General features: G+C 36.3%; 1 protein-coding gene across 1 annotated transcript in view; it reads left to right on the top strand.

The window, feature by feature from the left end:
- LOC138157211 (liver carboxylesterase 1-like) overlaps window positions 1–23,137 on the top strand; it is a 59,244-nt gene that overhangs the window by 27,963 nt on the left and 8,144 nt on the right. The window contains exons 10-13 of the mRNA XM_069082787.1: window positions 10,392–10,472; window positions 11,405–11,552; window positions 12,373–12,504; window positions 15,011–15,083. Of these exons, the coding sequence (XP_068938888.1) occupies window positions 10,392–10,472; window positions 11,405–11,552; window positions 12,373–12,504; window positions 15,011–15,083 (434 nt within the window). The remainder of the gene's footprint in view (window positions 1–10,391; window positions 10,473–11,404; window positions 11,553–12,372; window positions 12,505–15,010; window positions 15,084–23,137) is intronic.

Here is a 23,137-nt window from a genome sequence, read left to right on the forward strand (position 1 = left end):
AGGCTTTTTTTTTTATCATGGCTTTCAGGTGGTTCAATAATTTTTTAATTATCTCTCCTGGTTCTATTTTCTTGGTTAGTGGTTTTTTTGATGAGATATTTCACATTGTTGTCTATTTTTTTTCATTTTTTTTTGTTTTGTTTTCTGATTTCTCATAAAATCATCGGCTTCCATTTGTTCCATTAAAATTTTTAAGGAATTATTTTCTTCAGTGAGCTTTTGTACCTCCTTTTCCATTTGGTCAATTCTGCTTTTTAAGGCATTCTCTGGAACTTGGCTATAATATTCCTAGGAGTTTTCTATTTGGGATCTTTTTCAAGAGGCAATCAGTGAATTCTTTCAATTTCTATTTTGCCCTCTGATTCTAGAATATCAGGGCAATTTTCCTGGATAATTTCTTGAAGGATGATTTCTAGGTTCTTTTTTTTTGATCATGGCTTTTAGGTGGTCTAATAATTTTTAAATTATATCTCCTTGATCTATTTTCCAGGTCAGTGGTTTTTCCAATGAGATATTTCACATTGCCTTCTATTTTTTTTTCATTTCTTTGGATCTGTTTAATATCTTGATTTCTCATGAAGTCATTAGCTTCCATTTGCTCCAATCTAATTCTGAAGGAATTATTCTCTTCAGTGAGCTTTTGAAATTCTTTTTCCTTTAGGCAAATTTGGCTTTTTAAGGCATTCTTCTCCTCATTGGCCTTTTGGGCTTCTTTTGCAATTTGAGTTAGTCTATTTTTTAAGGTGTTATTTTCTTCACTATTTTTTTAGGTCCCCTTTAGCAGGCTGTTGACTCACTTTTCATGATTTTCTTGCATCATTCTCACTTCTCTTCCCATTTTTTCCTCTACTTCTCTTACTTGATTTTCAAAATCCTTCTTGAGATATATATATGGCATAACCAGTTCATATTTTTCTTGGAAGCTTTTGATGCAGGAGTTTTGACTTTCTTGTCTTCTTCTGGTTCCACGTTTTGATCTCTTTTGTCCCCCCAAAAAGGATTCTATGGTCTGATTGCACTTCCTCTGTTTGCTCATCTTGCCAGCCAATTACTTGAATTTTGAGGTCTTTGCCACAGTAGAACTCTGCTTCCAGAGTGGAGAGAGCTGTGTCCCAAATTTCTTGGGTTTTTACTACTCTTTTCAGAGCTGTTGTCCAAACTATGCAGAGGGTGCCCTCTTTACAGCCACCACAATTTCTGGCAACTGAGTGTATATATTATTCCCTCCTTAAGCCACATCTGATGAGAGTAAGGTTCACTTATTCCCTCTTACCTCCCTAACTCTTTTTCTTCATTGTGAAAGCTTTTTCTTGCCTCTTTTATGTGAGATAATCTACTCCATTCTGCCTCTCCCTTTCTCCTTCTCCCAGTACATCCCTCTCTCTCACCCATTAATTTTATTTTTTAGATATCATTCTTTCATATTCAACTCACCCTGTGTCCTCCGTGTGTATGTGTATGTGTATATTTATATGTATATATATATTTGCCATTTGAGTTAGTCTATTTTTAAGATGTTATTTTCTTCAGTATTTTTGGAGGTCTCCCTTAGCAGGCTGTTGACTTGCTTTTGATGATTTTCTTGCATCATTCTCATTTTTCTTCCCATTTTTTTCCTCCACTTCTCTTGATTTTCAAAATCAAGTTTACATATATATATATATGTATGTATGTATATGTGTATAGATTTATATATGTATATATACATATATGTGTGTATGTATATATACACATGCATATATTCTCTCTAAGAATCCTCATACTAAAAAAGGTCTCATGAGTTACAAATACCATCTTTCCATGTGTGAATGTCAACAGTTCAAATTTAACAAGTCCCTTTTGATTTCTCTTTCTTGTTTACCTTTTCCTGCTTCTCTTGATTCTTGTATTTGAAAGTCAAATTTTCTATTCAGCTCTGGTCTTTTCATTAAGAATGTTTTAAAGTCCTCTATTTCAGTAAGTATTCCTTTACCCCCCTGGATGATTAGGCTCAGTTTTACTGGTTAAGTGATTCTTGGTTTTAATCCTAGCTCCTTTGCCCTTCAGAATATCATATTCCAAACCTCCCCATCCCTTAATGTAGAAGCTGCTAAATCTTGTGTTATCATGTGTTATCCCCTTGTTCTGGGATCTCTGGAATTTGGCTATAAAATTCCTAGGAGTTTTCCTTTTGCATTTTCTTTCAGGAGGTGAGTGGAGAATTCTTTCAATATCTATTTCTCCCTCTGGTTCCAGAATATCAGGGCAGTTTTCCTTGATAATTTCTTGGAAGATGATGTTTAGGCTCTTTTTTTCATCATGTTTTTCCAGTAGTCAAATAATTTTTCAATTATCTGTCCTGGTTCTATTTTCCAGGTCATTTTTATTTCCCAATGATATATTTCACATGTCTTCTATTTTTTTTTTCATTCTTTTGTCTTGTTTTATAATTTCTTGATTTCTCATAAAGTGATTAGGTTCCATTTGCTCCATTCCAACTTTTTTTCTTTTTGGAGGGGGAAGGCAGGGCCATTGGGGTTAAAAGACTTGCCCAAGGTCACATGGCTAGTCAGTGTTAAGTGTCTGAGGCCAGATTTGAGCTCATGTCCTCTTGACTCCAGGGCTGGTGCTCTATTCACTCCGCCACCTAGTCACCCCCATTCTAATATTTAAGGGAGTATTTTCTTCAGTGAGTTTTTGTACCTCCTTTTCCATTTGGTCAATTCTGTTTTTTAAGGCATTCTTTTTCTCCTTTTTGTACTTCTTTTGCCATTTGGCCTAGTCTGATTTTATTTTTATAAGGTGTTATTTTCTTTAGCATTTTTTTCTGGTCTTCTTTTGCAAGGTATTGACTACTTTTTCATGATTTTCTTGTATAATTCTCATTTTTCTTCCCAATTTTTTCTCTACCTGTCTTACTTGATTTTCCAAAACCTTTTTGGGCTTTTCCATGACCTGTGACCAATTAATATTTTTCTTGGGGTTTTTTGATATTGGAGCTTTGTTTTTGTTGTATTTTTCTGGTTGTCTTTTTCTTTTGATCTTCCTTATCACCAAAGTAAAATTCTATAGTCTGATTTTTTCCCCCAGTGTTTGCTCATTTTCCCAGCCAATTACTTGACTTTTTAGCTCTTTGTTAAAATATGTCTCTGCTTTCAGTGTGGATGGAGTACTGTCCCAAGCTTCAGATATTTTGTGTAACTGTTTTCAGAGATATTTCTAGCAATCTGTAAATTTTCAGTTCTTCCAAAGTTGTATCATCAAAGGAGAGATGTTTACTCGTCTCCTAGTCTGTGCTCTGTTCTGTGAGTGACTACATACAATCTTTTCTGCCTTGGAAGTGTGAGGAAGATTTCCTCTCTGCACCCATGACAGCCTCTGCCAAACCAGTGCTCCTCCTTGCCCCAGGACCTCTCTACTCAGGAAGGCTACCCAGATCCAAGCATGGGCAAAGCAAGAGAATGCTGCTTGAGCAGTAGCAAAGAGATATCTTCAGTCATGCTCTGATCAGCTGCTTGATCCCCTCACCATCTGTAGGCCAAGAACTCCAGAGGCAGATACTGCCACTATCACTGCTGCCACTGCCCTGAGGCTGGGGACAGATTATGCTCTTCTTTCAGCCAAATTCAACAGAAATTTCCTACTGACTTTCTAAGCAATCTTTGGGTTTTGTGGGTTGAGAAGTCTGTAACCCACCACAGATGCCAGTTATTCAGTGCCCCGAGGCCTGCTCTGGTCCCATCTATGCCAGCATAACACATGGTGGACTATGTTCTTCTCCCAGACTGATGCAACAGACCTTTCCTGTAAACCTTCCAGTTTGTCTTGGGTTGGAAATTTGTTTTACTCTGTCATTTTGTTGGTTCTACTGCTCTGGAATTTGTTTAGAGTCATTTTACAGGAGTTCAAAGGGGTTTGGGGGAGATCTCAAGCAAGCCCTTGCTTTTATTTCATCCTCTAATGGTCTGCCCACTCATTCATTTTTTCAGCTTTTAACTTTTTTGAAATTAAATTTTATGTTTATTTTAAGTTTACATTATTCATTTCCACAAGATTTTGAGTTAGAAATTTTCTCCCTGTCTCTCCCCCACCAACCACACCAAAACAGCGATCCCAAAGTATACCCCCCTCCTCCAATCTGCTCTCCTATATCCTCCCCCCCCCCCCCCCCCTTTGACTTTCCAGTATGGCAAGATGGATCTCTATGCCCCAGTGCCTGTATATCTTATTTACCAGTTGCAGGTAAATAATAATAATAATAATAATAATAATAATAATAATATATACATATACACATATATTTAAGCATTTAATTTTAAAATTTTGAATTGCAGATTCCTTCCCTTCCTTCATCACCCACCCTTATTGGGAAGATAAGCAGTTCAATATAGGTTGTTCATGTGTAGCTACGCAAAACATTTCCATAGTGGATATATTGTGAAAGACTGACTATATTTCCCTCCATCCTATCCTGCCTCCATTTGTTCTATTTTCTACTTTGACCCTGTCCATTTTCAAAAGTGTGTGCTTCCAACTTCCCTCCCCCCAACCTGCTCTCCCCTCCATCATCACCCTTCTCATCCCCTACCCCCCTAGTCTCCTATACTGTGAGATACCCTATTTAGTGTGTATGTCATTCCCTCCCTAAGCCAAATCCAATGAGAGTAATGTTGACTCATTCCCTTTTGCCTTCCTGTTCTCCTTCTGCTCTATTGTAACAGTTTTCCCTTGCCTCTTCTATATGAGATAATTTACCCCATTCTGTCTCACTCCATCTCCTCTCGTTTTCCTCTATCACCTCTCAAATACACCTTTTAATTAACATCTCTTCCCATTCAGTTGGTCCTGTGCCCTCTGTCTATGTATACCTATACATATATATATATATGTACACACACACATGCTCACATATGTATTCATATGCCCATATATCCTCCTATATAGACATATATATGTATATATGTTTATATTCCTTTCAACTATTTTCATATTTAGAAAAGTTTCATAAGTTACAATTATTGTTTTTCCATCTAGGAATATAAATAGTTCAACTTTGATAAGTTCCCTATGATTTTTTTTTTCACTGTTTACCTTCTCATGCTTCTCTTGCTACTTGTATCTGAATGTCAAATATTCTATTCAGCTCTGGTTTTTTCATCAAGAATGCTTGAGAGTTCTCTATTCCATTGAATGACCATATTTTCCCCTGAAACATGATACTCAGTTTTGCTGGGTAGGTGATTCTTTGTTTTTATCCCAGCTCCATTGACTTCTGGAATATCATATTCCAAGCCCTCCGATCCCTCAGTGTAGAAGCTGTGTTATTCTGATTGTGTTTCCACAATATTCAAATTGTTTCTTCCTGGGTGCTTGTAAAATTTTCTCCTTGATCTGGTAACTCTGAAACCTGGCTATAATATTCCTAGGAGTTTTCTTTTTGGTATCTTTTTCAAGACTCTTTCAACCTTTATTTTGCCCTCTGGTTCTAAAATATAAGGGCAATTTTCCTTTAGAATTCCTTTTTTTTAATTTTTCAAATGCTTTATTAACTTCTGATTCATATCATTCATTTCCACCAGATTTTGAGTTACAAATTTTCTCCCTGTTTCCCCCCTACCCACCACCCCAAAATAGCAGTCCCACAGGATATCCCCTCCTCCAGTCTGTTCTTTCCCATATTTTCTCCCATACCCCTTTCGCTTTTCCAGTGGATCTCTATGCCCCAGTGCCTGTATATCTTATTTTCCAATTACATGTAAAATAATAGTAATAATATATATATATATATATATATATATATATATATATATATATTTGAGTATTTGATTTTAAAACTTTGAATTCCAGATTCATTCGCTTCCTCCCTTGTCACCCCCCCCCCCTTTACTGGGAAGATAGCAGTTTAGTATAGGTTGTACACATGTGGCTAATGCAAAACAATAACATGGTAGATATATTGTAAAATACTGACTATATTTCTCTCCCTCCTATCCCACTTCTCACTTGTTCTATTCTCTACTTTGATACCATCCCTTTTCAAAAGTGGATGCTTCCAACTTCCCTCATCCCCAGCCTGCCCTCCCTTCCACCATCCCCCCTCTCATCCCCTTCCATCATCCCCCTTCTCATCCCCTTCCCCCACCTACTCTCCTGGAGGGTGAGATACCTTATTTAGTGTGTATTTCATTCTCTCCTCAAGCCAAATTCAATGGAAATAAGGTTGACCCATTCCCTTTTGTCTTCCTATTCTTCCCCTCCATTTTAACCATTTTCCCTTGCCTTTTTTATATGAGATAGTTTACCCCATTCTGTCTCTCCCCATCTCTTCTCATTATATTTCTCTCTAACCTCTTAATTTCACCTTTTAAGTATCATCCCTTCCTGTTAAATTGGTCCTGTGCCCTCTATCTATGTATACTTGTAAACATATATACACACGTTCACATATATATTCATATGCCCATATACCCTCATATATAGACACACATATACATACATACATACATTTTATATATATGTATATATATATATATATATATATTTCTATTCCCTTCAACTTCTGAGGAAATTTAATAAGATATAATTATTGTTTTTCCATGTAGGAATGTTAATAGTTCAACTTTGATAAGTTCCTTATGATTTCTTTTCCCTGTTTACCTTCTCATGCTTCTCTTGCTTCTTGTATCTGAAGGTCAAATTTTCTATTCAACTCTGGTTTTTTCAGCAAGAATGCTTGAAAGTCCTCTGTTCTACTGAATGACCATATTTTCCCCTGAAACATGATACTCAGTTTTGCTGGGTAGGTGACTCTTGGTTTTAATCCCAGCTCCTTTGACCTCCAGAATATCATATTCCAAGCCCTTCGATCCCTCAGTGTAGAAGCTTCCAGATCCTGTGTTATCCTGATTGTGTTTCCACAATATTGAAATTGTTTCTTCTTGGCTGCTTGTAATATTCTCTCCTTAATCTGGGAATTCTGGAACCTGGCTATAATATTCCTAAGAGTTTTCTTTTTGGGATCTTTTTCAGGAGGTGATTGGTGGATTCTTTCAACCTCTATTTTGCCCTCTGGTTCTAAAACATCAGGGCAGTTTCCTTTGAGAACTTCCTGAAAGATGATTTCTAGGTTCTTACTTTGATCATGGCTTTCAGGTAGTCCAACAATTTTTAAATTATCTCTCCTGGATCTATTTTCCAGGTCAGAGGTTTTTCCAATGATGTATTTCACATTGCCTTCTATTTTTTCATTTGTTTCGATCTGTTTAATAGTATCTTGATTTCTCATGAAGTCATTAGCTTCCATTTGCTCCAATGTAATTCTGAAGGAATTATTCTCTTCAATGAGCTTTTGAAATTCTTTTTCCATCTGGCAAATTTGACTTTTAAAGGCATTCTTTTTCTCATTGGCCTTTTGCCATTTGAGTTAATCCATTTTTTAAGGTGTTAATTTCTTTAGTCAGGTTGTTGACTCTCTTTTCATGATTTTCTTGCATCATTCTCATTTCTCTTCCCAGTTTTTCTTCTTCTTTTCTTATTTGGTTTTCACAATCCTTTTTAAGTTCCTCTATGACTTGTAAGCAGTTCATATTTTTCTTGGAAACTTTTGATGCAGGAGTTCTGACTTCATTGTCTTCCTCCTGTTCTATGCTTTGATCCTTTTCTCCCCCACAATAGGAGTCTAATGTTGGATTGTTCTGCTTGCTTGCTTCCTTTGCTTGCTCATGTTGCCACTCAATTACTTGAATTTTGAGCTTTTTGCCTCCATAGAGGGTAGCTTTGTCCCAAATTGCTGGGGTTTTCTCAGGTGCTGGAGCTATTATTTGGATGCCCTGTCTGAAGCCTTCACCATCTCTGGGCCACTGGTCATACACTCCAGGGCCTCTACCCTACACAGCAAACCAGATCCAAATGGGTTAAAGCAAGAGTGATTCTCCTACTGGTTGTTTGGTCCCCCTACAATTTTCCAGGAACTCTGAAGCAGCCACATGTTGGTGACTGCATAGCTGCAGTGCCTCAGCCACTTCTCCCTCATGAAGGCAGAGGCTGGAACACACTCCCTGACCCTCAGTTCCCAAAGTTCACTGGCCTCTCACTTTGTCTATGGCATTTATGGTTTGATAATTCTGGCAACCACCACAGCTGCTGGTGATCCACTCTCTGGTCATCTCTCCAGCCAGTGGCTGGTTGTGGCTGCCCTGAGGCTAGAACCTCAATCTCATGAGGGGCTGGGCTCTGCTCCCAGAGTGCTGCAATGGCCCCTTCCTTCTGGCCTGCCAGGCTGTCTTCAGTTGGAGGTTTATTTCTCTCTGTCACTTTGTGGGTTCTGTAGCTCTAAAGTTTGTTTACAGTAATTTTTTACATGTATTGAAGGAGGTGGAAGTGGGAGCTACATGGAAGTCTTGTTTCTACTCCGCCATCTCTCTGCCCCCTCCTTCTTCCTCTTCTTTTGCAGGATCAGAATTCATTTCCTAATGAAGTCTGGAAAATAATCTTTGATTTGATAAAGTCACTCTACTGCTACCGCTTCTTAGTGAACTCTGTTCTCTTAAGCCCCACCCCCAAGAATAGGTTTGTATTTCCAAGTCATTGCTGTGTACACACCAGGAGCTCTTAACCTTGGTTAATGTATGGAAGTTTTTTTAGCACAATGTTTCCAAATGCATAAAATACAGCATATGATATTATAATAGAAATAAAATATCCTGAAATTAAAATATGTTTTAAAAAATCATGTAACCCATTTTAACCATGGACTCATGGTTGCTTTAGGCAGTAATCATATTATTGCAGAGGAAAAAAAAAACCTATTATCTAGCACTCTCTAATAGAAATCTTTCAACTTTAGTGATACAATGGACCTTAGAAATTATATCATCCAAACCTCATTTTATAGATGGAAAAACTGAGGCCAAAACTAAAAGGGATTTGAGTAGCATGGTAGAGTGAGTTTGTAGCAAAACTAGAATTAGAACCCAGACCTTCTCACATTTGTGATTCACTCCATTGTTTACCCCTAATTAGGTGCTTAGTGCCTTCATGGTGGACAGTTGGGTGGCCAAGTAAATAGACTGATGGTTCTGGAATCAGGAAGACTCATCTTCCTAAGTTCATATCTGGTCTCAGGCACGTAGTAACTGTGTGACCCTGGGCAAGCCACTTAGCCCTGTTTTCCTCAGTTTCTTCATCTGTAAAATGAACTGGATAGAGAAATGGTGAACCACTCCAGTATATTTTCCAAGAAAATCCCAAATGGGTTCATGAAGAGTTGGACATGACTAAAATGACTGAACAACAATACCTCATGATCTCTCTACCCCCTTCCTATTAAAGTGGAAAAAGATTTGTGCAAGACCCTAAGTTGGATCCCAAGATTCTTCTGCAACCTAGAGGCAATGTGGTATGATAGAAAATCACTGTTTTGGAGAAATGAGAATGATGCAAGAAAATCATCAAAAGCGAATCAACAACCTGCTAAAGGAGACCCCCCAAAATACTGAAGAAAATAACACTTTAAAAATAGACTAACTCAAATGGCAAAAGAAATGTCTTTCCTTTCAGCTTCAGGTCCTCCCATCTACATGTATGAATTCCAATACACTTTTTGGAGTATGAACTAACATACTTAGTTCAGACCTAAGCATGAACTCTGGATCTATTACCTATTACCTGTATGGCCTTAACCAAATCATTTCTATTGGGCCTCACTTTTCTTATCTGTAAAAAAAAAATAAACAAAAGTCATTAGACTTCACTAGATTTTTCTCTAATGGTCCTACTCTCTCTAAATTCTGTGATAAATTAACTCACACTCAGCCATAAATAACTAATATTCAAGTATGAATTAATGGTTCAATGTGTTACCTCTCCAAGTAAGACTTTCGTCCTGATAAGGGCACACCTATGACTTAAAGGAATGTAGTCTTGATAGTGAAACTTTAGCATCAACAAAAGAAAAATTGAAGAAATGTACTCTATTGTTATTGTTAGAAATGGAAGGAAGTAAACAAGTGTTTAATAAGCTCCTACTATATGCCAGGCACTATACTAAATGCTTTACAAATATTATCTCATTTGATCCTTACTTCTTCAATCTAAGATGCTTTTAGGTCCTTCATAGATAAGTCTTTACAGACAAGAAGCTGGGCATTCCCTGTAGACTGACTCATTTGGAGCTTAAGATATAGTATCTAATGTTTTCCTTATTTAAAAATTGTTTTTCATATTATTACTTTTGATTTTTCCTGGAACATGTTATGAGCCAAATGTATTCACTAAAGTACTCAGCTGATCAGAGAATTTTGTTCCATAAATTAAGCTGAGAGTTTTTCTTACTTGTTTCTCACAAGTAGCTTTTAATCCCATTTGTTTATCTGCTCTTATTACTTTATATGAAATTTGGTTCTTTTCTGTAGCTCATGAAGTATCCTCCATTTGAAGAGAGAATAGATCAAGAGAAGGCGATGCTGCTGATTTGGAGATCCTATCCACTTCTTGTAAGAGACCTTGAATCAAACAGGGCTAGGAGGGAACTTAAATCATAGATTGTCACTGACAGAAAGGATCCTAGAACAGAATTATAGGGATTAAGGCACCTTAAAGTCTGTATAGTTCAATATTCTTATTTTACAAACTGGGAAAACCAAAGACCAGACTGCAGAAATTATTTCCCTGAGGTAACAAATTACTCTGTGACTGAGCCAGGACTTTGAATGACATCTTCTGACCCGCAGGCCTGTGTACTTTCCATCGCACCATGGTTTCTCACATTGAGATTAAAAAATACTCAAAGGGAAGTACTTTAACTTGTTTTCCCTTATGTTGGTAAAGGAATGAAATCATGGGCTCACTCTGTGGTAAAGGAAAAGCCTGTGAGAAAATTAATGTATTTGTTTAATGGTATGTTCTTTAATTCACTCTTTCCCTAGGTTGCTCTCTCCTGACTTTGAAGCAACCCCATGATGTATTGTTCATATTTCTATTATTCCACTTAATATATTAAATCTTTGGTTATAATTGTGTTTATTACTATGTAATCCTCCTACTAAACTGTAAGTTTTGAAAAGGAGAGCCCTGTATTATCTCTGTATCTTTGAAAGTTCCTGATATAGGGACCTAGCACATAGTAAATGCTTAATAGACATGCTCCACCTAATGTCAACATTTGTGTTCACAAAAACAGGATATATAGAAGAATAGCATCAAAGGGGGCTGAGTTAGTTTCATAGGAATAAGTGATTAAGCTCAATGGGGTTATCATGAGATTTAATTGTTTTATGGTAGAATTATTAGTCATATGCATTAACAATGTCATTGTAAAAAAAGGTTAGTTGTGGCAATGTTATGCAAAGTATATAGTTAATGAACAGAAAAAAGAGTGAATACATATCTAAATACTTTTTACTCTTTGCTCCATTGATCTTTCCAGAAAATTCCCCAGAATCTTATTCCTTTGATAACTCAGGAGTATCTTGGAGTTACAAATGATACTCTGAAAAAGAAATGTCTATTTATGGAAATGATGGGAGACTTTTTCATTGGGATCTCAGCTGTGATGGTGGCTCGATTTCATATGGGTGAGTTATGAGGAAAAACAAAGAAAAGGGTAATGATGAAACCAACCTTACCTCTCCCATATTTTAGCCAAGAATACTCAGTCTAGAGCTACTTGGGATAGGCATTATTTAACTTTTTTCTTCATATCCCTAGTGTATGACACAACACTTGTTACTTATCAGGTACCCAGTAAAATTTATTGATTAAAATGCTTGCTAGAGGTGAGAGGGATACATTGTTAGCATGAGGCATTTTTTTCTGCCTAGTTTGGGAACAGTACTCAGCTGCATATAGAGTGATGATGTCCAGAGCCTGGAATCTAGAATCAACACTTTTGTTCAAATAATCTTGATGATTATCAGTTGGGAATGACACAAAGAATGACACAAAGTCCTACATCAGAATATGACCACTAAATTTTTAGCCAGTTTTAAGATTCTTTGATCAAGGATCCAGAGAACATTTTTCTTACTGAATTATCATGAGATAGGCATCAATATTAGATAAAATTGCCTTTATTCAGTGTGGGCCATCATCCTGCATACCTCCACTGACATTTGCAGGTTTACTGCATCCCTAGGGCCTAGAAATAAAAGGACCTCAGGGACCATTTCACTCAACCATTTCACTTCAGATGAGGTAATTAAGGTCAAAGTAGAATAAGTGATTTTCTCATACAGGTCACAGAGACTCTAAATATCAAAGGTGGGAATTAATTTCACATAAAGTACCAGATCACAGATTTCCTACTGACCCTTCTGAACTCTTCCCACCCTTGTAAATACATTCAGGTTGGGGGACTTGAAATGTTGAATTTTCCATCATTTTCTTTCCTTTCAGTTTCAGGTGCTCCCACCTACATGTATGAATTTCAACATCGGTCAAACTTTTGGGGAAACATGAAACCAGAAACTGTGAAGGCAGACCATGGGGATGACATTTTCCCTGTCTTGGGGGCTCCATTTTTAAAAGGTGATAGACCTATTCTGGTTAGAAAAACCTCATGAAAAAATTGGCTGAGTAATAAGTAGCCTCTGTTATCTAACTTGATTCTTGCAATATCCCTGTAGATAAAAAGAATCAAATGAAAGATATGAAGACATTTTGGTGGGATAAAGGGGCTGAATAAATATAAGGGCTACTTATTATTTAGCCTTTATTATTCATAACTTTAGGGAAAAAATGAGGACCAGAGAGGGGAGGTGATTTGGCTCAGGCTACTGGTACATATTGGGCCAGAGCAAAGGTCTTTTGGCTCTCAATCCCAGGTTAACTTGACTGGGCAATCTGTTCTCTTCTCACTTAATTCAACCCTGAGGATACACTAATAGAAGAAAAGTTTTAAGAGGGGAGGTAGAGGATATTTCTGCTTTACTCTTCCCTGGCCAACCACACCTAAAATATTTTCTTCAGTTTTGGGTGCCATATTTTAGTAATCACATTAATGAGCTGGAGAATATCCAGAGGATAGAGAATAGGATGGTGTGGCCCTGTTATATGCAGGTATAACATTAGCACCCTGTTATTTCAAGTTTGATTTTAGCACAAAATGAGGCCTCATATTGCTTTCAACCATTAACAAAATGTGGTTCACTTGATCATAACAAAGCAAGGTCATGTAACAAGTATGCAGTGACATTTCACTTCTATATATACAACCCTCTTGTTTCAATAGGACAGATCATGGTGCTTTTTAGGTCTTCAGATATCCATAGAATCACAGGATCTGTATTCCATATGAGTTGGACTGTTGAAAGTCTTTAGGTGATCAGCAAGGGTCTGGATTCCATATGGGTGGGAGTGTTTAATGTTTTTAGGTGATCAGGAAGTTTCATTAAGGGACTCAATAAAATCTTAGGAATTTGCATTTTGGGAAATACTAATCCCTGTTGCAGGAAATTGGGGGAGAACCCTGGTCCTGTCAGTGGGTCTTTATGACCATACCACAGGAGGAATGGTTAAATAACTGGGGATATTTAGCTTCTAGTGAAGATATTGATGGGACTTAATGACTATCCTCAAATAATTGAAATACTGTCATATGGAAGAAGTATTGGACTTATTCTCTTTGTATAGAACTAATAACAATGGATGAAAGTTTCAGTGAGATGGATTTTGGCTTCAAGTTCTCCAACAATAAAGATTGCTCAAAAGAGTTTGTGTTTTGCCTCTGGAGGTAGTGTACTTCCCATAACTCTTGGTCCTGTATCAGGGGTTGGATGATCACATTTTTTTGTGAATATTCTTGAGAGGATTCTTCTTTACGATGAGTTGGATTAGTTGTCCTCAGAGATATTCTGATTCTGAATGCATATCCAATGGCATATTTTCATGAGTGTCCAAGTAAACTTAGCTCCAAGGGCTTAATTTGCACTGATCATCTACTCTGTTTTGGAAGATGCTTGGGAGAGAAGTGGATAGATGTTGATGTTATACTTGGATGAAACTCCACAATTCTAGATAAAAACACCCAGTAATACTCTTAAGGTTCATGATGTTGCCATGTGACTAGAACTCCTTCCATCTTAGAGCTTTGACCTCTATAATTTCCTCCAGTTTTTGATTCACATTTTCTCTAGGTAGCATCATTGAACTTCTGGCAATTAGGTATTCACTACTCTGACAGAAAAATCTGAGTCTAGGTCTTTCAAGGGCCAGTACTAGCAATGACTTTGATGTTAATACTGTGGATTTTCATGTTTTAGATGCAAAGATGAAAATATTATTAGAACAGCAGAGTCATGGACTCAGGGTTCAAATCCTACATTACTTGTATGGACTTGGACAAATCATTTAGTCTCTCTGGTACATAGTTCTCTTATCTATAATATGAAGGAGTTGGACTAGATGAAATCCCTTCCAACTCTAAAACTAATCTTCCTAAGTAATATCTATCAGCTTTACCTTTATCAGAGTTCTCAAAATCTCTCTCCTACCAGTCTTGTTGGTAGTGGTGAGTCTACATTTGAAATTCATTCCTTTAGGTTATTATCTTCTGCTAATGTATAAATGCCTTAAGGAGGGTAGAATATTCAGTGTTACTACCGGTAACTCTTTTTTTTTTTTTTAAAGCAATTGGGGTTAAGTAACTTGCTCAAGGTTACACGGCCAGGTGTTTCTGGGTGGGTGCTAAGTGTCTGAGCCTGGATTCGATCCCAGGTCATCCCAACTCTGGGGCTGGTGCTCTTACTCGCTGTGCTACCTGGCTGCCCCTCAGTGTTACTAACACTTATTATTAGTCCTGAAATTTAATTCCTTGGAAGAAGTAAAACAAAATCCAGGTAGGTTTCTATAGACAACTTCAGAGCATTGCCTTAGTATGGTACATCAGAATGGGTCACCATATAAAGTAGAAGATCGAGGATGGCAGGATGGTAAGAGTTAATATAAGTGAAAGAACAGTAGGATATTAATTGAAGACACATATTCTTCTTTACTATGCTCATCTCATGCTAATATTTGTGGTGTTCATCTTCAGAGGGTGCTTCAGAAGAGGAGAAGCAACTTAGCAGAACAATGATGAAATACTGGGCCAACTTTGCTCGGAATGGGTGAGATTTTTTTTAACAAAGTAAGGGGAAAACTTAGTATCTAAGTAATAGGTCATATGCCTAAGCATTTTGGGTGGGTGTTACCCCCTTTTTTTTTCTTCTTAAGATGATATATTTAGAGTTGATAGGTGTGGACATCATCCAACTAGTTCAACATCTTCATTGTTCTTTTACTTTTTAAATTTATTTAAATTAGCAAATATTTCTTCTTCCTTCCATTGAAAACCTCAAAAAATTTAGGCATTGACTATTTCATACACACACATATGTGTGTACATTTATGTCTGCGTATATACATATATACATATATCTCTAGAGAGAGAGAAAAAGAGAGAAAGAGGAAGAGAGGGAGGGAGGAAGGGAGACAGAAAAAGAGATAGAAAAAGATAGAGACAGAGACACAGACAGAGACAGAGAGAGGTCATCTATATTTATATCCAACTATATATTTATATATTTGCATACATATGTGTATGTATGTTATTATTATTACATGTATGCACATCTATAGATATATCTACAGACCTGTCAGGAATTAGGTAGCATGTTTCATCATAAGTCCTCTGGAATTGTAATTAGTCATCATATTGATCAAAGTTCTTCAATCTTTCAAAGTTTTTTCTCTTTAGAATATTGTTGTTATTGTATAAATTATTTTCCTGATTTTGCTTACCTCACCTAAATGTTCATACAAATAGCCCCAGGTTTCTCCAAAAATATTCCTTTTGTTTCTTGGAGCATGATATCATTCATTCATATTCTAGTATCATCATTTGTTTACCCAATTAATGTCTACCTTTCAGTTTCCAGTCCTTTGCCACAGAAAAAGAACTACTATAAATATTCTTGTACATTTAGACCTTTTTCCTCTTTCTTTGACTTTGCAGTGGGCAAAAGATATGCTCAGTTTAATAAGTTCTTGGGTATAATTCCCAAATTGCACTTCAGAATGGCTAAACCAGTCCACTTTTCCACCAATATTGTATTAGTGTATTTCCTTTTCCATATCCCTTCCAACATTCATTACTTTTTCTTATGTATATTTTGACATTTGTGTGTGGTGAAACCTCAGAGTAGTTTTAATTTTATTTCTCTAATTATTTATGATTTACAGCATTTTTTCATCTGACAATTGAAAGCTTGGATTTCTACCTTTGAAAATTTCCTGTTCATATCCTTTAACCATTTATCAATTGGGAAATCAGATAAAATTAATCAGTTGCCTATATATTTTTGAAATTTTTGATATAAGACCATTACCAGAGAAACTTTCTTCAAAGATCCTCCTGACCCAATTACTTGCTTCTTTTATAATTTCAGCTGCATTGGTTTTGTTTGTGCAAAAACTTCTAAAATTTATGTACAAAACATTGTGCACTTTACCTCTTGTAAACTTCTCTACTCCTTGTTTGGTCATGAACTTTCCTTCTATCCATATATCTTTCTTGTAATTTGCTTTTGATGTCACTCTTACTTTTAAGAATTGGAGCTTACCTTGGTCTATAGAGAGATCATATTCTATATTTATTTCCTGTCAGACTACTTTCCAATCCCCCACCCCAATTTTTATTGAATAGTGAGTTCTTTCTCCACTTTATCAAACACTAGGGTACTGTACTTTCTTGTACGGTTTGCTGTATAATAGATTGAAGGTAGGTGGCACAGTGTATAGAGTGCCAGATCTAGAGTCAGGAAGACTCAACTTCCTGAGTTCAAATCTTATACACCTTCTAGCTGTGTGACTCTGCGTAAGTCACTTCACCTGTTTGTCTGAATTACATTATCTTGTAAAATGAGAAAGAGAAAGAAATGGCAAATCACTCCAATACCTTTGCCAAGAAAACATCAAATGGGGCCATGAAAGGTCAGATATAATTGAAAATGACTAAACAATAACAACAAAATATTGTGTAATTAATCTGCTCCACTAATCAGAATCTCTTTCTAAGCTAGTATTAAATTGTTTGATGATTATTGCTTTGTAGCTGTATTTGAAATCTCCTTGCTTCCCAAATTTTCACTAACTTCCATGAGATACTTTACTATTTCTTCTTCCAGGTGAATTTTATTATATTTTTTCTAGTTCTATAAATTAATCCTTCAGTAGTTTGGTAGGACAATATAGGCAGTATTTTCATTTTATTGACTTTCCCTATCCCACAAAAATACAATTTCTACAATTATTGAGCTATATTTTTATTTGGATAAGGCGTGTTTTATAATTGTATTCATTTAATTCCCAAATGTGTCTTGTCAGGTAGATTCCCCAGCATTTTATAAATTCCATAGTTATTTTAAATGCAATTTCTTTATCCCCACTAAATGTTGTTGCTAATACATAGAAAATTGCTAATGATTTCTGTGGGTCTTTTTTTCCTGCAAATTTGCTGCAATTACAAATTATTTTAGTTTTTAAAAATTATATGTCAAATTTGTTGATCTTCTCTTTCCTTTATTGACTAAAATGTGCAGTGGTATTGATTTCTCTATAAGGATTACTTTGCATGCCAAAAGTTTTGATATGTTTTCTTATTGTTGGCCTCATCTGATGATTCCTATAATTTTTGATTCCCAATTTGTTCTTTAGAATTGTTAGTCTCCAATTAATTTTTTATCATGTATTGAATATAATTTTCCTATAAATTACAGTCTTCAAAAGATATGTTTAATGTTTCTACTTTTCATCATTTATTTGTGATATTTTTATGCCCAATACACATTCCATTTTTGTAAATGTGCCAGACACAGCTGACATATATGTGTGTGTGTGTGTGTGTGTATTCCTCTCTATTCCAATTAAATCATCTCTAGAGATCTGTCATATCTTACTCTAAAAATTCTGTTCTAGTCTGAAATGTATTTATTTGGGGGGGGCAGAGAGGTTTGAATATAGGTATGAAAGTGATACATTAAGTCTTTCCACTCATTATTATTATTATTCTGCTATTTCTACCTGTAACTCATTTAACTATTCTTTTAATTATCCATACGCAATAGCATTTGACACACATATTTTATATTGATATAAATTCATTGTCTTTAGGACTTTTCAACAAAATATAATTGACCTCTCTCTCTTTTGATTATTTTTTTTTGTTTCCTTGTCTGTGATCATACTTGCTATCCCTAACTTTTCTTAAAATTTCAGCTAAAGCATAATAGATTTTATTCCATCCCATTATTTTGATTCTGACTCTGTATTATTTCAAGTATGTCTTTAGCAACATATTGTTTGAATTTTCTTTCAAATCCTCTTCCATTTTTATTAGAAGGTAGATTCCATCCACTCCTCTCTATTGTCTTCTTCCATTTTATTTGTGACTTTATCCAATTCACATTTATGATTATGATCATTAATTTTGAATTTCTCATCAATATATTCTTTTATTCTATCTCTTTTCTTTGTCTCCTACCCTATCTTTATGAAGAGGGTGGCAAAGAAAAGGAGGGAGATCAGCACCAATGCTCTCGGTGGGATGTAATGTGCTTCTGTTCTCCTGCCCCATTTGTCTTTCACCTTCTCAGAGGCTAATCACAGGTTCTTATTCTTTTTTTTCCTTTCCTTTTAAACCAACTTCAAGATCTCCTGATTATGGAGTTTATTTTGTTTAGGACTAATTCCTCTCTTAATCTACCTTCCCTTTTATTCCTTCCATTCTTCCCTCCCCCCCCCCTTCCTTCTTAATTTCATGTTGAGTAAAATATATCTGCAACCAGTTGTGTATTTTCATCTCTCCTTTGACTAGTTTTGGTGAAAGTGCAGTTCAAGTGTCATCACTTTCACCTCCCCTTGCTCCTTATTTGTATAGTTTTCTACTCATGCACAATAATTAAGTGCAATACTTTTCACTACCTTTCTTCTCCCTTCTCTTCCCAGTCTATTCTTGTCCCCCTACTTTTCCTCTCTTCTTTTAGGATGATCAAAATATTTAACAAAACGCCTCAAAGGCCCCTCTCTACCATCCCCAATGAGAGGATTCTGAGGAGAAAGCATTATCTTCCCATTTAGAATTCCCATTGTTTAGAATATAAACAATTTATCCTTATTTATTGCTTAGGATTGCTCACTCCTCTTTATGTTTCTCCTTACTCCTGTATTTGTATTTCAGTTCTGGTCTCTTCATCAAGAATATTTGGAAGTTCTCTATTTAATTAAAGGTCTATTTTTTATCCTATAGGTTTATACTTAGCTTTTCTGGTGAAGTTTTTCTTGATTGTAAGTCTATATATTTTGCCTCCTGGAATATTTTGTTTCAAGCTCTTTGCCCTTTTATAGTAGTGGTTGTTACACCTTGTGTGACCCTGTCTATGTCTCTCTGGTCCTTGAATTCTTTCTTTCTAGTTGATTCAAAGTATTTCTTCTTTGATCTGGAAGGTCTGTATTTTAGCTATAATGTTCCTGGGAGTTTTGGGGTTTCTTTGAAAAAATAATTTGTAGATTCTATATTTACTTTGCTCTCTGGTTCTAAGCTATCTGAATATTTTTTTTTCGCAATTTCTTGAAATGTGATGTCTAAGCTCTTTTTAGCTTTTGTCACATCTTTTAGGTAGTTTAGTTATCCTTAAATTACCCCTCCTGGTTCAATCTGTTTTTCCAAGTCACCTGTTTTTGATATGAGCTGCCTTACATTTTCTTCTATTTTTATAGACTTTTGACATTAAAACATTCTTATTGGTTCAATTTCTGTTTGATTTATTCTACTTTTCAAGTAATCTGTTGCTTGAATAAGGTTTTATAATGATTGCACAACTCTCCTTTCATCTATAAAATTATTTTAATTATATATACATATATATATATATACTTTATTTTAACATTCAAAAATTTTGAGTTCCAAATTCTCTCCTTCAGCCTCTCCCCCACCTATTGAGAAGACAAGCAATATGATATCAACTATAAATGTGAAATCATGCAAAACATATTTCCATATTTGTCTTATTGAAACAAAAAAAATAAAAATGTATGCTTCAGTCTACAACAAAAAGAACTACTATAAATATTTTCAATCCTTTAGTTCCTTTTTATAGTTTTCTTTTCTTTGATCTTTTTGTGATACAGACCTGGTAGTGGTACTGCTGGGTTAAATGGAATGCATAGTTTTATAGCCTTTGGGCATAGTTCCAAATTGTCATCTTGAACATTTTAGCTTAAAAAAACACTTTTAAAATTTCTTTTTTGCTATATTTTGAATCCATTATCTTCCCCTGGGTTTGTGTCTTGAGAGATTTTATCAAGATCTCTTTATGGTGAGATTCTTTGCTCATGCTTCTATCCTACTTTTTTTTAATCATCTTGTTTCGTTTATTAATTTAGAGGCATAGGCATTGGAGCATATACATTTAATGTTTTTAAATTAAATTTTGTTTATTTTTAGTTTACATCATTCATTTCTACAAGATTTTGAGTTACAAATTTTCTCCCTGTCTTTCCTGTACTCACCACCCCAGAACAGCGATTCTACTGTATATCCCCTCCCCCAATATGCCTTCTCCTATATTCTCCCTCATCCCCCCTCTTTCTTTCCAGTAGGGTAAGATGGATCTCTATACCCCAGTGCCTGTATTTCTTATTTCCCAGTTGCATGTAATATGTGTGTGTGTGTGTGTCTTAAACATTTGATTTTAAAACATTGAATTTCAGCTTCTCTCCCTTTCTCCCTCATTACTCACCCTTACTGGGAATATAGGCAATTCAATATAGGTTGTACACATGTAGCTATGTAAAACATTTCCATAGTGGATATATTGTGAAAGTCAGACTGTATTTCCCTCCATCCTATCCCACCCTCCCACTTGTTCTATTCTCTAATTTGACCCTGTCCCTTTTCAAAAGTGTGTGCTTCTAACTTCCCTCCCGCTCAACCTGCCCTCCCCTCCATCATACCTCTCTCATCCACTTCCTCCCTACTCTCCTGTCGGGTGAGATACCTATTTAGTGTGTATGTCATTCCCTCCCTAAGCCAAATTCAATGAGAGTTAGGTTGACCTATTCCCTTTTGCCTTCCTGTTCTTCCCCTCCATTGTAACAGTTTTCCCTTGCCTCTTCTATATGAGAAAATTTACCCCCATTCTGTCTCTCCCCATCTCCTTTCATTATATTCTTCTCTGACCTCTCAATTTCACCTTTTATGTATCATCCCTTCCTATTCAATTGGTCCTGTGCCCTCTGTCTATGTATGCTTGTACACATATATACACACACTCACATATGTATTAATTTCTTTTCCCTGTTTACCTTCTCATGATTCTCTTGCTTCTTGTATCTAAATGTTAAATTTTCTATTCAATTCTGGTTTTTTTTCATCAAGAATGCTTGAAAGTCCTCTGTTTCATTGAATGACCATATTTTTCCCTGAAACATGATACTGAATTTTGCTGGGCAGGTGATTCTTGGTTTTAATCCCAGCTCCTTTGACCCCTGGAATATCACATTCCAAGCCCTTCAATCCCTTGGTGTGGAAGCTGCCAGATCCTATGTTATCCTGATTGTGTTTCTGCAATATTCAAATTGTTTCTTCTTGACTGCTTGTAATATTTTCTCTTTGATCTGGGAACTCCAGAACTTGGTTATAATATTCCTAGGAGTTTTCTTTTTGGTATCTTTTTTAAGAGTTGATGGGTGAACTCTTTCAACCTTTATTTTGCTCTCTGGTTCTAAAATGTAAGGGCAATTTTCCTTGAGAATTTCTTGAAGGATGATTAATAGGTTTTTTTTTTTATCATGGCTTTCTGGTAGTCCAATGATTTTTAAATTATCTCTCTTGCATCTATTTTCCAGGTGAGTGAAATGAGATATTTTGCATTGCCTTTTGTTTTTTCCTTTGTTTGGATCTGTTTAATAGTACCTTTATTTCTCATAAAGTCACTAGCTTCCAATTGCTACAATCTAATTCTGAAGGAATGATTCTCTTCAAGGAACTTTTGAGATTCTTTCTCCATCTGGCAAATTTGGCTTTTTAAGGCATTCTTCTCCTCACTGGCTTTTTGAGTCTCTTTTGCCATTTGAGGTAGTCTTTTTTTTAATGTGTTATTTTCTTCAGTCAGGTTGTTGACTCACTTTTCATGATTTTCTTGCATCATTCTCATTTCTCTTCCCTAATTTTTCTCCACTTCTCTTATTTGGTTTTCAAAATCTTTCTTAAACTCCTCTATAGCCTGTAATCTATTCATATTTTTCTTGGAAGCTTTGGTACAGGAGTTCTGACTTCATTATCTTCCTCCTATTCCATGCTTTGATCCTTTTTGTCCCCCCAAAAAGAATATAAGGTTTGACTGCTATGCTTGCTTTACTTCCTTTGCTTGCTCATGTTGTCACTCATTTACTTGACTTTTGAGCTTTTTGCCACAATAGAACTCTGCTTCTGGAGAGGAGAGCTTTGTCCCAAGTTGCTGGGGTTTTTGAAACTGCCAGAGCTATTAATTGGGTGCCCTCTTTGAAGCCTCCACAGGCTCTGGCACTTGGTCACACACCCCAGGACCTCCATCCTAGACAGCAATCCAGATCAAAGCAGGTTAAAGCAAGAGTGATTATCCCTCAGCATGGCTCCTTGGTCCCCCTACAATCTGCAGGTCAGGAGCTCTGAAGCAACCATGTGGGCTGCTGCACCTCTCCTGCTTCTTCCTCCAGGGGCAGAGACCTGACCGCACTCTTGGATTCCCTGTTTCTAAAGTCTACATTGACCTCTCACTTTGTCTTTGGCATTTATGGATTGATAATTTTGGAAACCGCCACAGCTGCTGGTGATCTACTCTCCTGATGTCCCTCTAGCTGCAGGTGGTTAGGCTGCCCTGATGCTAAAACTGTGGGCTCAGGTGGGGCTTGGCTCAGCTCCCAGCATGCTATGATTAACGTTTCCTGTCTGCTTGCCAGACTGTCTTCAAGGGGAGATTTGTTTCTCTCTTTCACTTTGTGGGTTCTGTAGCCCTAAAGTTTGTTTAGAGTCATTTTTTATAGGTATTTGAGGTGGCTATGGGGGGAGCACAGGAAATTTCCTGCTTCTATGCTGCCATCTTGGCTTCCCCCCCCCCCCCCCCCCCCCCCCCCCCCCCCCCCC

This window comes from Petaurus breviceps, unplaced genomic scaffold, assembly GCF_028583685.1.
Source record: "Petaurus breviceps papuanus isolate PSGF00001 unplaced genomic scaffold, PetGlider_PUasm1.0 171, whole genome shotgun sequence".
In the NCBI taxonomy this organism is placed as follows: domain Eukaryota; kingdom Metazoa; phylum Chordata; class Mammalia; order Diprotodontia; family Petauridae; genus Petaurus; species Petaurus breviceps.